Source organism: Muntiacus reevesi, chromosome 5, assembly GCF_963930625.1.
Source record: "Muntiacus reevesi chromosome 5, mMunRee1.1, whole genome shotgun sequence".
Classification (NCBI taxonomy): domain Eukaryota; kingdom Metazoa; phylum Chordata; class Mammalia; order Artiodactyla; family Cervidae; genus Muntiacus; species Muntiacus reevesi.
Window position 1 is genome coordinate 73,928,112 of NC_089253.1, and position 13,884 is coordinate 73,941,995.

At 47.9% G+C, this 13,884-nt stretch overlaps 1 protein-coding gene across 1 annotated transcript in view; it reads left to right on the forward strand.

The window, feature by feature from the left end:
- The window catches only part of CAPN2 (calpain 2), a 56,847-nt gene that overhangs the window by 20,990 nt on the left and 21,973 nt on the right, over positions 1 to 13,884 (forward strand). The window contains exons 3-6 of the mRNA XM_065938398.1: positions 10,019 to 10,137; positions 11,106 to 11,239; positions 12,361 to 12,529; positions 13,715 to 13,798. Coding sequence (XP_065794470.1) covers positions 10,019 to 10,137; positions 11,106 to 11,239; positions 12,361 to 12,529; positions 13,715 to 13,798 — 506 coding nt within the window. The remainder of the gene's footprint in view (positions 1 to 10,018; positions 10,138 to 11,105; positions 11,240 to 12,360; positions 12,530 to 13,714; positions 13,799 to 13,884) is intronic.

Here is a 13,884-nt window from a genome sequence, read left to right on the forward strand (position 1 = left end):
ACTGCAGCCTGCCAGGCTCCTCTGTCTATAGGGATTCTCTAGGCAAGAAGACTGGAGTGGGTTGCCATGCCCTCCTCCAGGGTTCTTATTGACTATGGAGCAATTATTATAGAAGACTTCTGCCAAAAATAATTTTCATTTAGAGTAATTGATATTAAGCTACTTTTTTGGTTCACTACAAGCATTAACCTAACCAATTGAGGGCAATAAACTAGAGTTTATGGTAATAAAACCACAGTCTAAGCTTATAGAAGAACAGGTTACTCTTCTATATAATCATCCCAAAATAACTTCAGATTGTGAAGATGTGAATTAGAAAAGGGAGGCCAGTACAGCATCCCCCCTTTTTCTTTTTCTGTTTCCTCTTTTTGTTGTTGTTGTTTTGTACTTGCTTTGTTTCACATAGCACATCTTGGAGATCATTCTGTATCAACAGGGAGCATCTTCATTCCTTTTTATGGCTGCATAGACTACCGTTGGAGAAGGACAATAGTTAGTTTCACCTCTCCTCTGTGGATGGATATTTACCTTGTTTCAGACTTTTCTGTTGCAGCAAGCGCGGCAGTAGATAAGCTTGTACATACATCATTTCTCATGTGAGAATGTCTGTAGGGGGATGACTACATATGAAATTACTGGAGTACATCGACAATAGCCTCAAACTGCCTTTGTCAGGACTGAGGGTGTACATCCCCCACAACCTCTCCAGATCATCCCGCTTTGACCTTGGCAATCCCAAGGGTGAAAATGGTATCTCAGTGTAGTTTTACTTTATGTTTCTTCTATGATGAGTGAGGGTAAGTGCCTTTTAATATGTTTAAGAGCCATTAATTTTTCCTTTTCCCATTAACTCTGTTGATGTCGTTGCCCATTTTTCTATTGAGCTCTCATTTTTTTCTCCTTAAATACTGAGATTTATATATAACTTTTGGTCTGGGATCTGAGTAACAGATATTTTTCCCTGTTATTTTTTAGTTTGACTTTGCTTATTGTGATTTATTTACCATGTAGTTTTTTTTTTCTTTTTTTTTTTTTCTTACTTTAATGTAGTTAAGTTTATCATTTAAAAATTTTATGGCTTTTAAAATCCATTAGCAGCAACCTTACTCAGCGAACTAATTTAAAAGCCGTTGTGGGCTTCCCCAGTGGCTCAGTGGTAAAGACGCCACCTGCCCGTGCAGGAGACACGGGTTCCTTCCCTGATCTGGGAAGATCTCACACGCCTCGGAACAACCAAGTCCGCACGCCACAATTACCGAGCCCAGAGCAGCACCTGCTGAAGTGAGCTTGCCCTAGAGCCTGTCCTCTGCAACAGGAGAGGCCCCCACAATGAGCGGCCTGCACACCACAGCTACAGCGGGGCCCCCACGTGTCGGAACTCAGAAAAGTCTGCGCACACAGTGAAGACTCAGCACAGCCAAAATAAATAAATAAACACTGTTTAACACTGTGCTGTCTACAAGACATAAAAAGACCCAAAGAATACTTCTTAAAAGGTTTTGTGACTTCTAGGTTGTCATTTGATCATATCTCCACTCCAAGGTTATAAAAGAATTTTCCCATTATCTCTTATAGAATATATGGATTTATAAAAATATTATATTGCTATCATAGTGTGAATATGTATTAAAACATAACAGTATATTATATAAATACATAAAGAATAAATATGTCAATAATACAAATGGCTAGATTTATCATATTGTGAATGTATTAAAACATAACAGTATATCACATAAATACATAAGCAAAAATATGTAGATAATACAAATGGCTAGATTTATAATATTTACATATAAAGTATAAAAATATAAAGTATATAATTAAGATATACAATGTTATATTTATATATAAATGTTATTCCATTTAGAATTTATTCTCATGACAAAATGAGCTATAATTTGATTTTTTTTCTAGATGGGTATTCAGTTGTTCCAATTTCATTTGTGAATAGTTTGTCTTTACTAAATTCCTATGTTTGTAACTATTTTTGGACTTTCTATTTAGTGCCATTTATGTATCTCTGTATGTTCATGCACAAGTTCTGTACTATTTTATTTATTCTGTGTGTGTTTTAATATCTAATAGATATTTAGATTTTTTGCTGGCTAGGCTTCATGCTTATTTTTTCCCAGTAAATTTTAGAATCAGCTGTGTTCCAATTTTTAAAAAATCCTCTTGCTATTTTTATTGGGATTGCATTAGATTTATAGACTGGCTTAACAGGAAGTAGCCAATTTATGATGATGAATTTCTCTAGCCAAGAATGTGGGCCACAGTTTAAATGGAGTAAATGATTGTCTATGCCTCTCTAGGCAGGATGATGCCCTTGGAGTTAATTCTAAGGGTGAACAGCTGGTAGAGGACAGATCACACTAGTCAGAGAAGCTTTGAACACTGTTGGACATAAACAGCCTGACTGGAAGCCTCTGCAATTGAATGAGGAGGCATAATGGCACCCCACTCCAGTACTCTTGCCTGGAAAAGCCCATGGACAGAGGAGCCTGGTAGGCTGCAGTCCATGGGGTCGAGAAGAGTCGGACATGACTGAGCGACTTCACTTTCACTTTTCACTTTTATGCACTGGAGAAGGAAATGGCAACCCACTCCAGTGTTCTTGCCTGGAGAATCCCAGGGATGGGGAAGCACAGAGTTGGACACGACTGAAGTGACTTAGCAACCATCCCTCCCAGGATTCCTAGATGGTGCTAGTGGTAAAGAACCTGCCTACCAGAAAGAAAAACACCAATACAGGATATTAACGCATATATATGGAATTTAGAAAGATGGTAATGATGACCCTATATGTGAGACAGCGAAAGAGACACAGATGAAAAGAACAGACTTTTGGACTCTAGGGGAGAAGGCGAGGGTGGAATGATTTAAGAGAATAGCATTGAAACATGTATATTATCTTATGTGCAATAGATCGCCAGTCCAGGTTCAATGCATGAGACAAGGTGCTCGGGGCTATTGCCCTAGGATGACCCTGAGGGATGGGATGGGGAGGGAGGTGGGAGGGAGGGTCAGGATGGGGGACACATGTATACCCATGGCTGATTCATGTGAATGTATAGCAAAAACCACCACAATATTGTAAAGTAATTAGCCTCTAATTAAAATTAAAAAATAATTTAAAAAAAAGAAACTGCCTGCCAATACAGGAGTTGCAAGAGACATGGGTTTGATCCCTGCGTCAGGAAGATCCCCTGGAGAAGGAAATGGAAACCCACTCCAGTACTCTTGCCTAGAAAATTCCATGGGCAGAGGAGCCTGGCGGGCTACACTGCATGGGGTCACAAAGAGTCACACATGACAGCCATTTTCATTTTCAGATCTCTTATAGACATATAATTTAAACATCTATAGAAGTACACACCAGATCTTTCTTTTTCAAGCCCCATCCATGTGGCAACATTCCAGGAGAGGCCTTGGTCACTGGCAGGCATCCTCTCAAACCAGTTAGAACCACAGGTGGGCTGGAGCCTCAGAGGTCAGTGGGTCATCAGGCCTGGCCTGTACCAGCCAGCCTGGTTTTACCCAGACCCCAGCGTGGCCGACCCAAACAGGCTGTGCCAGGAGGAGACTCCAGTGACTCCTCTCCACCCTGCTTGCCTCTGCAGAAGCAGGTCACCATGGGGTTACCCAGAGCAGATGGGTGTTTTTAAACCATCGTAGGGTGGGTAGATTCTGACCTTGGTAGGGGGAACCCTCAGCCAGGAGGGGTGGCGCTGAGTGAGGCTGCAGCTGATGAGGGTGTAGAACAGGTTTCCATGTGGGGAGAAAACCCTCAGGCAGGGGTGGCCATCCAGGTGCAGCGAGCAGGAAACTAGGAAGAAAAAGCATTGTGCAGCCCAAATGCTGAACCTTAATGGAGTCACCTCTCAAGGACAAAGGCCCCCCGGGACCACGTCCTGTGAACTAAGTGACTTAGAAATTGACACCTATTTGCCAAGGAGACTGTTCCAATTATGCATTAAAAGTGTGTGCTTTGCTGAGACAGACCTCACAGCCATTCATTAGCTGAGCCACCCCGTCTCCTTACAGAAGGTGGTAACAGTACCCACCTATAGCAAATGGTTTTGTTTTGGTTTTTAGGTTTTCATTTTTTGTTTTTAATTTTTTTAGCTCCACTGGGTCTTCCTTGCTGTGTGAGGGTTTTCTCTAGTTGTGCTGTGCGGGCTTCTCCTTCTGGTGGGTTCTCCTGTTGCAGAGAATGGACTCTAGAGTGAAAACTTCAGCAGTTGTGACTGGGCTTAACTGCCTCGTGGCATGTAGGATCTTCTTCCTGGACCAGGGATCGAATCCATGTCCCCCACACTGGCAGGCAGATTCTTAACCACTGGACCAACAGGAAAGTCCCTCTCAAATTGCTTTGTGGCAACTTCATGATACTTTCAAGTTAAAAAAAAAAAAAAAAAGCCACACAACCTAAAAGTTGTGAGTTATGTTTTATTCGGGGATGTTACTGAGGACTGTAGTCTGGGAGACAACCTCTCGGCTAGCTCTGAGGAATCATTCCAAAGACATAAGGTAGCAGCAGGGGGTTTCCTGAAAAACAAAAACAAAACATGGATTTGAACATTAAAATGTTATTGCTAATCGTAAAAAACAGACTCTCAAGTTAATGATTTCTGTGCTTTTCCATGTATGAGAAGATGCAAGAGTCTGGTTTATTGAAGTTACTCCTTAGATATGCATCCTAACTGTCTAGGACCAGTGTCCCAGTTTTCTCCATCCCAAATTTCCCTCAGGGGTCACTGTCAGGGCTGCTGCAGTGTCTGATGGTTTGACGGCAACAACATTCTTTGTTTACTAAAGTGACAGGTGATACCTTTTTTGCTCACAGTACATGTAAAGCATTTTAGCACAGGGCCTGGCACATAGTAAGTCTTCATGAATGTAAACTGCTATAACCATTGTTTTCAGATTCTGTTACTGAAAAAGCTTATATGAACAGATATTAAACTTTAAAAACAGGTTTTGATGAGGGCCATTCTAATGAGGTGGATGAATCTAGAACCTGTTATACAGAGTGAAGTGAGTCAGAAAGAGAAAGATAAATACCGTATTCTAACATATACGGAATCTAGAAAAATGGTACTGAAGAATTTATTTACAGGGCAACAGTGAAGAAACAGACAGAGAATAGACTTATGGACATGGGGAGAGGGGAGGAGCGGGTGAGATGTATGGAAAGAGTAACATGGAAACTTACATTACTATATGTAAAATAGAAAGCCAAAGGGAATTTGCTGTATGACAAAAAAAAAAAAAAAGGTTTTGTAAGGGAGCTTCCCAACTTTGTTAAAAATATTTTGCTGCATGTGGTAAGGGACAGAGTTAAGAAATCAGAAGTATAAAATAATATTAAAGTATACTATTATAAAATAGGATTTCAAATGTTTCTACCTTATTAGAAATAAGACTTAGAGCCATATATGTGTGTATATATGAAAAACTTTGAAACTTTGACCATAAAATGCATTTAACTCTTGTTTACACTTGCTTGTGCTGTGATCTTAGTGCTAGGGGCTTGGTTGTGCAATGACAGGCCATCCTCCTGTTGCCTTAGGGAACTGCATTGCATTGACTAGGTGACATGTTTTAATATTTCTGAGCCAAGTATTTTGGGATATGAACATGCAATATAGGATTTCAGGAAGCGGCTGCTTGCTACCCCTTAGTTTTGGGGTTTCTTAAAGATGTTTTTGATATGGACCATCTTTAGAGTCTTTATTGAATTCATTACAATATTGTTTCTGTTTTATGTTTTGGCTTTTTGGCCACAAGGCATGTGGGATCTTATCTCCCCGATCAGGGATTGGACCCACACCTGTTGCATTGGAAGGCAAAGTTTCAACCACTGGACTGCCTGGGAAGCCCCTACCACTTAGTTTTAAATTTGAATTGCAGCTGGATTTCCCTAGTGGGTTCTTTCCCTAGTTATAAGAGTCAGATGCTCTTAACTAAAGGAAGTCTTTTGCAAGGTATGTTTTTTAAACAAAACCCAGGGTGTGGATTCAGACGATTTGCTTGTAAGACCTGTCATCTGGGTAGAACACAGACTTCCTGAGCTTCATCCAAAAAAGGTGATTAGTAATACTGTAAGGACCACCATCTCAAAGGATATCTGTAAGGATCAAGTAAAACGTAAACCATGATTCTGTAAATTTCAAAATATCACACAAAATATTAGCTACTTGTTATTTCTCTCATTTCTTTTGGCGGAAGCAAAAGAGTCCTGACTCTGGTCCCTGCTCTGCCCTTTCCAGGACCTGCAACCTCAAGCAAGTAACTTAATCTCTTAAAGTATTTTAAATCTCTAAACTGCTTCTTGGATAGTTTTGTCATCTAGGAAACATTCTAGGATTACAAATCCTAGAATTTATAATCAGAGGAAACAAGCTAGATTGGAATAGGAAAGGATCAAAAAAGCAACCCTCTCTGAAGGACCAGGGGAGATGAGGTCTTACTCTTCCCGGAGTGACCAGGAAAAACGTTCTAGGACATGAAAGGAGAAAACAGGGAGCCATGAGGCATGGCCACTGATTCCTGGGATGTGGCAACAGCATCCAGGTCTGATGGTGAGCAGTAATATGAGAGAGGGATGTGGCCAGCACTTACCTAGATGGATGACCCACAGAAAGGGAAAAAGGAAAAATAAAAAAGGAAATGGTACCACTACCTAAATCCAGTCCTTCGTGCATTCAGTCACTGTCCCCTGAGTAGTAGCATAGTCAGCTGTGATCTCCAGTGCTAAAAAGCAACCGAATGGTCCTGCAGACTCACACCAGCGTGATACCTAGACACATGCACAAGGTAAAGGCCATCTCCCCATTGGTACCGAGGGAAACAGAACCAGCAGGGCATTCGGATGGCCCCTCCAGAGTCAGACAGATAGGGAAGCTCTTCTGAGGATGCTCGGAGATTTTATGGTGGATCCACAGGAACCATGGAAATAACTGGTTTCAGGACAAATGCCACTGAAATTCCTACACTTGGGCCCATGTTATCCACAAGGCTGTCTGCGTGCATGTGTTGAGAGACCCAAATCCTTTTCCAATATTCCTAGAAAATCTCAAATAAACTCAAGAAAGATAAGAATCACAGACATCTCCGGGTTCTGACTAGAGTCTCCTGACTAGAGTCAGGAGAAGGTCTGGCTTAGAAGAGGGGGAATAGATTGAAAAGGAGGATCTCTTGACTCAGAACAACTGACACTTGGTGACATCATCCTCTAGCAATGATAATATGATAAAGCCTGAGAGAAGGGTGGGTTCTCAGAAAAGGCTGAATGTTGTTTTAATGACAATCTTGTTCCTATCTGGCAGCATATGGAATCAGGCCATGAAAGTTCCTTTATGTAGAGTTCCATCCCTACCAATCAGGGGCTCCTTCCCATGGCCAGCAGTAAAACCTCTCAATGCCAAGTTTTTCTGCAAGATCCTATTCTAAGTGTGTCAAAGAGTCTCTAGTTTGGTTTATATAAAGATCTGCTGCTGCTGCTGCTGCTAGGTCACTTCAGTCGTGTCTGACTCTGTGCAACCCCATAGACAGCAGCCCACCAGGCTCCCCCGTCCGTCCCTGGGATTTTCCAGGCAAGAACACTGGAGTGGGTTGCCATTTCCTTCTCCAATGCATGAAAGTGAAAAGTGAAAGTGAAGTCGTTCAGTTGTGTCCGACTCTTAGCGACCCCATGGACTGCAGCCCACCAGGCTCCTCCGTCCATGGGCTTTTCCAGGCAAGAGTACTGGAGTGGGGTGCCATTGCCTTCTCCGATATAAAGATCTAGTTGACCCAAAAGTTGTCTTCTGAGATCTGACGAACATACCTTCTAAACTCTTCCTTGTATGTGTCACAGTTGGCAGTGCACTTACCCTCCTAAGCCTTGTTATCCTCAGCTTTAACATGGAGGTGGTAGCAGCACCATCACAGAGCTTCTGTGAGAAATGAATGAGATGATGAACCTGCATCTCTTAGAACAGTGACTGGCACACAGGACAGCCTCATAAGTAATGGCTAGTGTCCATGTACCGCTTGCAGTCAAGTGGCAGGAACTTGTAGCCCTGACTAATGGGTAAGGAAATAGGGACATGATCAGTTCAGGTAATAGAAGTCCAAATAGATACAGCTTCAGGTACAGTTTGATCCAGGGAACTATCCAGTGATAACACCAGGGCCTGCTTTCTCTCTCCACCATTCAGCCCCTCTTCCTTTGAGTTGGCTGCAAGATGGCTTCGGCAGCAGTAGACCACACATCACTGTAGAGCCAGTGAAGTAGAAGAAGGAACCTGTCCGCTCTCCCCCAAGCCCCAGGAGAGGTGTCCTCATATCTCCCTGGCTCTGGCTGGGTTACAGCACCTTCCCCGAGCCAACCACTGAAGCCAGGGAATGTGCTACCTATTTGCTAGAGACCCACCTACCTCCCACCTGGGGGCAGGGTCTGTGCCTCCCAAACCTCACAGGCAGGGAGGAGGCAGGGGGGCTTGCTTCTCAGAGGGTCATCGGTGGTGCCAGACGGGGAGCGATGGACACTGAGTGGGAAACTACAGAGAACCCACTGCACCCGCCCAACCGGAGGAGCAAAGCGACTTAACTTCCTTTGGTTACTGATTTACTGATTAGGGAGGGGTGGACCCCCTCTTTCCACAGGGTTGTCATGAGCACACAGAGGCCTCAGAGCTACCCATACAGCATCACTGCTAAGTGTGAGCAGGACAGTCCAGTTCAAGAACTACCAGGACACCAAATGGTCTGCAGAAATCAGAGATCATGGTGAACTTCAGTGGCAGTTTTAATATGTGTGTGTGTGTGTGCGCGCACGTGTGCACACACACGTGCATGTGAGCTAGGCTGTGTCCAACTCTTTGTGACCCCATGGGCTATAGCCCACCAGGCTAGCCTGTGCATGGGATTTTCCAGGCAAGAATACTGGAGTGGGTTGCCATTTCCTCCTCCAGGGGATCTTCCTGACCCAGGGATTGAACCTATGTTTGAACCCTGCATTGGCACACAGATTCTTTACCACTAGTGCCACATGGAAGCCCATGACACTTTTAATAGATCTGCCAGTTAATAAAAAGAAACCCAGTCATGGAAATCAAACTCATCTGAGGCTATTTCCTATTATTGTCATGCGAAGTTGTAGGAAAGTACACATTCCTTAAGAAGGGAGTAAACTTCCTCAACCTTGCCCCGGAGCCTCCATCAGTCGGACCTTTTGTCTCGTGGAAAACATGACCCCTCCCCGCCACCAGCTTGCTTCTGACCACGTGAAATGAGTGCGCGCTTCACACACGTGCTCTCGTTACACCTCGTGAATTACCCACGTATCAGAGAGGAGGGCATTGAGACCAAGGCCAGGCTGCCAGACCAGCCACCCATCTGGCTGTCCCCATCCTTACTCCCCAGGCATGGTGCCCACACCCCCTGCAGAGGGCTTCACACGTCCTTGTCCATCCTCAGGGAGACAGCCCAGCCCAGGTGCCTTCTCAGACTCAGGCTCTTATGTTTGCATCCGTCGGGCCAGCTGCTGGCCTCTCCTCCCTTGCCTCTACATCCTTCGCCCAGAAGGTGCATGATATTCGATCCCTTCCCAACCATCACGATGTTTTCTTCCTGTCACTCAATCTCACCTTTAAAGCCTGTGTTCCCGGCAACCTCTTCTGCCAGGCTGGCCTCCTCACTGCACACGTGCTCACTGCTGAGCGCCTCCAGCGGACCAAGCACGGAGCCAGCCGTGAGGACACAGTCTAGCCATCCCAGGGTCTACGTCTTTCAGGGAATGAATTCTCCCATCTCCACCCAACTGCTATCACAACAAAAACATCTCTCCCTCAGCAGTCCCCTCAAAGCATCACCCCAGCCTTCCTCCATACCCCTCACATGAGGGCCAGCTGGATCATCTGGGCCAGGTTGGCCTTAGGCTTCCCGCACCAGAGGTGGTGACAAGCTGTTTAACATCCTCTCGGCACTGAGACCCCTCTGATGAGAGTTCCTTGTGCTGTGTTCACAGGTGACTGCTGGCTGCTGGCCGCCATTGCCTCCCTCACTTTGAATGAAGAAATCCTGGCTCGAGTCGTCCCCCTGGACCAGAGCTTCCAGGAGAACTATGCGGGGATCTTCCGCTTCCAGGTAACTTCATAGTTGGCAAAAGCTTCTCAATGGGTCCTGGCTATTGTTCAGCTGCTTGGTCATGTCTGACTCTTTGCAACCCCATGGACGGCAGCACCCCAGCTTCCTTGTCCTTCCCTGCCTCCCGAGTTTGCTGAAATTCGTGTCCATTGAATCAGTGATGCCATCCAACCATCTCATTCCCTTTTCCTCCTGCCTTCAATCTTTTCTAGCATCAGGGTCTTTTCCAGTGAGTCGGCTCTTTGCATCAGGTGGCCAAAGTATTAGAGCTTCAGCTTCAGCATCAGTCCTTCCAATGAATATTCAGGGTTGATTTCCTTTAGGATTGACTGGATTGATTCCTTGCTGTCCAAGGGACTCTTAAGAGTCTGGTCCAACACCACAATTCGAACAGGTCCTGGGGGCCAGGATCATGTCCTGGGTGCTAGGAGCAAGTGTGAAGGTTAGGAATGGATCCTGGGGACCAGGAGCAGATGCTAGGGGCCGAGAACAACACTCTTCTACGAAGGACACAGAAATAGCAGGAAGCTCCCTGGCCTGCCACCGACCTGGGACCCTGTAAGGACAGCGATCGCGCGGAGGGAGTTCCCAAGTGTTTTAAAATAGTGTGTTATTTAGGATCTGAGACAAAATGTTAAAGTACAGCTCACTGTCCTCCTTGTATGCTGGTAAATGAGAAATGGTATTTTTTAAAATACAAGGTGCAGGGCAGAGGGCGGGAGGGGAGGGTGTGGCCTCAGAGGGAGGTGTGTCCTTGGTTTCTCAGTGAGGATGTACCTGCAGGAAGAGGGCTGGAGGGAGCACCTCTTCCCAGGATGGCCTCATGGAGCCAAGTGGCCCAGGGGCCCAGGGGCCCAGGCCGGGAGGAGCCAAGTGCAGCTGAGGCTCTCGGGGTGGGAAGGACCCCCAGGCTGCCACCTGCCACCGGCTCCTTCTCCAGGCCACCCCTCTCCCTCCCTGCCCCGCAGTTCTGGCAATACGGCGAGTGGGTGGAGGTGGTGGTGGACGACAGGCTGCCCACCAAGGACGGGGAGCTGCTCTTCGTGCACTCGGCTGAGTGCAGTGAGTTCTGGAGCGCGCTGCTGGAGAAGGCCTATGCCAAGTAAGTGCCTATGCCCTGCCCCTGCCAGCCTGCCCCCAGCTGCCCTGCGTTCTGGAAAAGACAGAAACTTCAAGGACGATTTTAAAAAAAAAGTTCTATACTACGGAAGGACTACTCTGGACAAAATGTGGGCTCGAAATTCGAGGAGATAACGCACATGGCTATTGCCATTTTTCACCAGATGCACAGGAGCACGTCACGGTACTGATCGTGCTGGCCTGGAGGAGTTCTACTTCCTTGGCAGGTCATGTTACATTTTTGTCAGCTAAATGCAGCAGAGATTTTTTCGCCAAATGGGCAAAACGATCCATTGCAGAGGTATGAAAATTATGGAAATTGGCCCAGAATACATAACACACTGATTAGTAATGGTTTTCCCCAGCCCTCCGGGGAGCTGCATCGCCCACGGGCTGCCTTTTCCAGTGCTCAGCACTGCCTGTTCTCAGCAGGAACCCACCCCCACCCCCATCCCTCCATCCCCCTCCAGAGTGTGCCCGGTCATGGCCCTGCTGCCTGGGCTCCCTCTGGGAAAATGAGCAGCTCTCAGGCATCAGGAGGATTTCTGTTCCTTCCAGCCCCTGCCAGGGAGGAGGGCCAGGAGTCAGACACCAGCTGTGAGAAGCTGGGGCCTGAAAAGCTGCTGAGTCTACACGCAAACAGTAGAGTTAGGGAAGCCACAGGGCACCCACGTGGCGACCAGGGCACCATCAGGAGCGACCAGCACCTCCTAAGACAGCGCCGAGGATGCTCAGGGAAGCCGCTTTCATTACCGAACTGCTGTCCCCTTTTAAGCTATAACTGCCAAACAGTCCATTTAGCAGACCCCTTTCCTGCCAGGATGCAGACAGAATCAATACAGGAGGTTGGCCAGATAAACATCCAGGTCCTTCCAGCTCTAAGGTTCTGTGAGACTTTTCCAAAAGCTGCATAAAGTACCAGGCAGTGGTAACCACAGGGACAGTCTCCTGCCCTCAGGGGCACCCCAAGCTGGAGACAAACCAAGGAGAGGCTGGGCAGAGGGTCCCTGGAGCATCCAACAAGAGGCCTGAGTCGGGGAGGGGGACACTTGGAGAAGCGGACGTTTCAACTCCGGTGTCACAGTGTCTCTCCCCTTCCCACAGGATCAACGGGTGTTATGAAGCACTTTCTGGGGGTGCCACCAGCGAGGGCTTCGAGGACTTCACTGGAGGCATCACCGAGTGTTATGAGTTGAGGAAGGCCCCTCCCAACCTGTTCAGGATCATCCAGAAGGCTCTGGAGAAAGGCTCTCTCCTGGGCTGCTCCATCGATGTAAGTCCAAGCCTCCCTCCCCAGCCGCATCCCAATCTGCTCTAGTGGAAGTGAGCTTCCAACAGAGACCGAAGAGACCCACTGACCTTACTCCCCACACGACCAGCCCATCCTTTGTCCACCGTATTATACATCACCTGGAGCCCCGGGGTGGCTAGGCAACAGTCAGGCTGGCTGGGGGTACAACTGGTGCCCAAATGGTGACTCCAGCCTCCAGCCGTTCTCTCTCCAGCCCATGTACAACCCTCAGCCTCCTGTGACTCACCACCCAGACCACAGCTTCCGTGAAAGTCCCCTGCCCTCTGCTGGGCCCAAGGGCAGCACCACCCCATTCACCTTCGGCCCACCTGCAGGACCTGTGCCCAGAGCCCAGCAGCCTCCCCCCACCTGCTACAGGGTTAGCAGACCTGTAGGAAGACTTTAGGAGGCACAGGGAGGAGCATCCCCTCCTGCTATCCTTGCTGGCACACCTCGCCAGAGGAAGGGAGGTGGGTGCGACATCCTGTCCCCATTGGCCGCCAGGCTTTGCCTGTGCCCAGCGGCCCAGTCCTGTCCTAAGCAGGAGGAGCTGCTTGCTCTGGGCTCAGGCATAAGAAGCCTGACTCTGGGGGATCCAAGTCTCAGTGCGACTCTAGGCAGGGATTTGCAGACCTTCTCTGCAGACCGTGTCCAAGCAGAGACCTTTCTACTAGCAGCCCTTCTCGTTGACTCAAACGAAAATAACCACCTCCATCACAACAGATGGGGAATGGGATCCCTGGGGAAGCCTTAATAGACAGACGCCAGTTCTGAAGTCAGGCAGAAACGGAGGACCGCCCTCCTGTAAACGCTGCAGCGGGGCGGGGCAGGGCGACCCGCGCGGTTTCCGGAGGCCCAGCGCGTTTGAGCCGCCCAGGTGTGTGTCCTGAGGGCACGGCCTGCCCTTTTCCTGCGCGGATTTGTGACTGCGCGGGGCACCCACACGAGTGCAAGTGCGGCGTCCCCACCACCACCCCGCCCGCCCCCGAGGGCTGCTTGCAGCCTCTCCTCTGGTTGTAAATAACGGCGGGAGGGCTCTGGGCGGGAGCGCGCCGGCTCTCTCACCCACCGCCCAGGCCCCCAGCCCTGCGGTAGGACCCGAGCGAGGGAGGGAAGGAGGGAGAAGGCGGGATGCGGAGGCCAGGCTGATTTCTCCCGCGTTTGCAGATCACCAGCGTTGCGGACTCGGAGGCCGTCACGTTCCAGAAGCTGGTGAAGGGGCATGCGTACTCGGTGACCGGCGCCGAGGAGGTAACGCCCGGCAGGCATTCCCGGGGATCTTGCCCTCCCTCACCCGACGGCAGAACCACAGTTTTGCCTGCTTGCCGAGGGTGGGG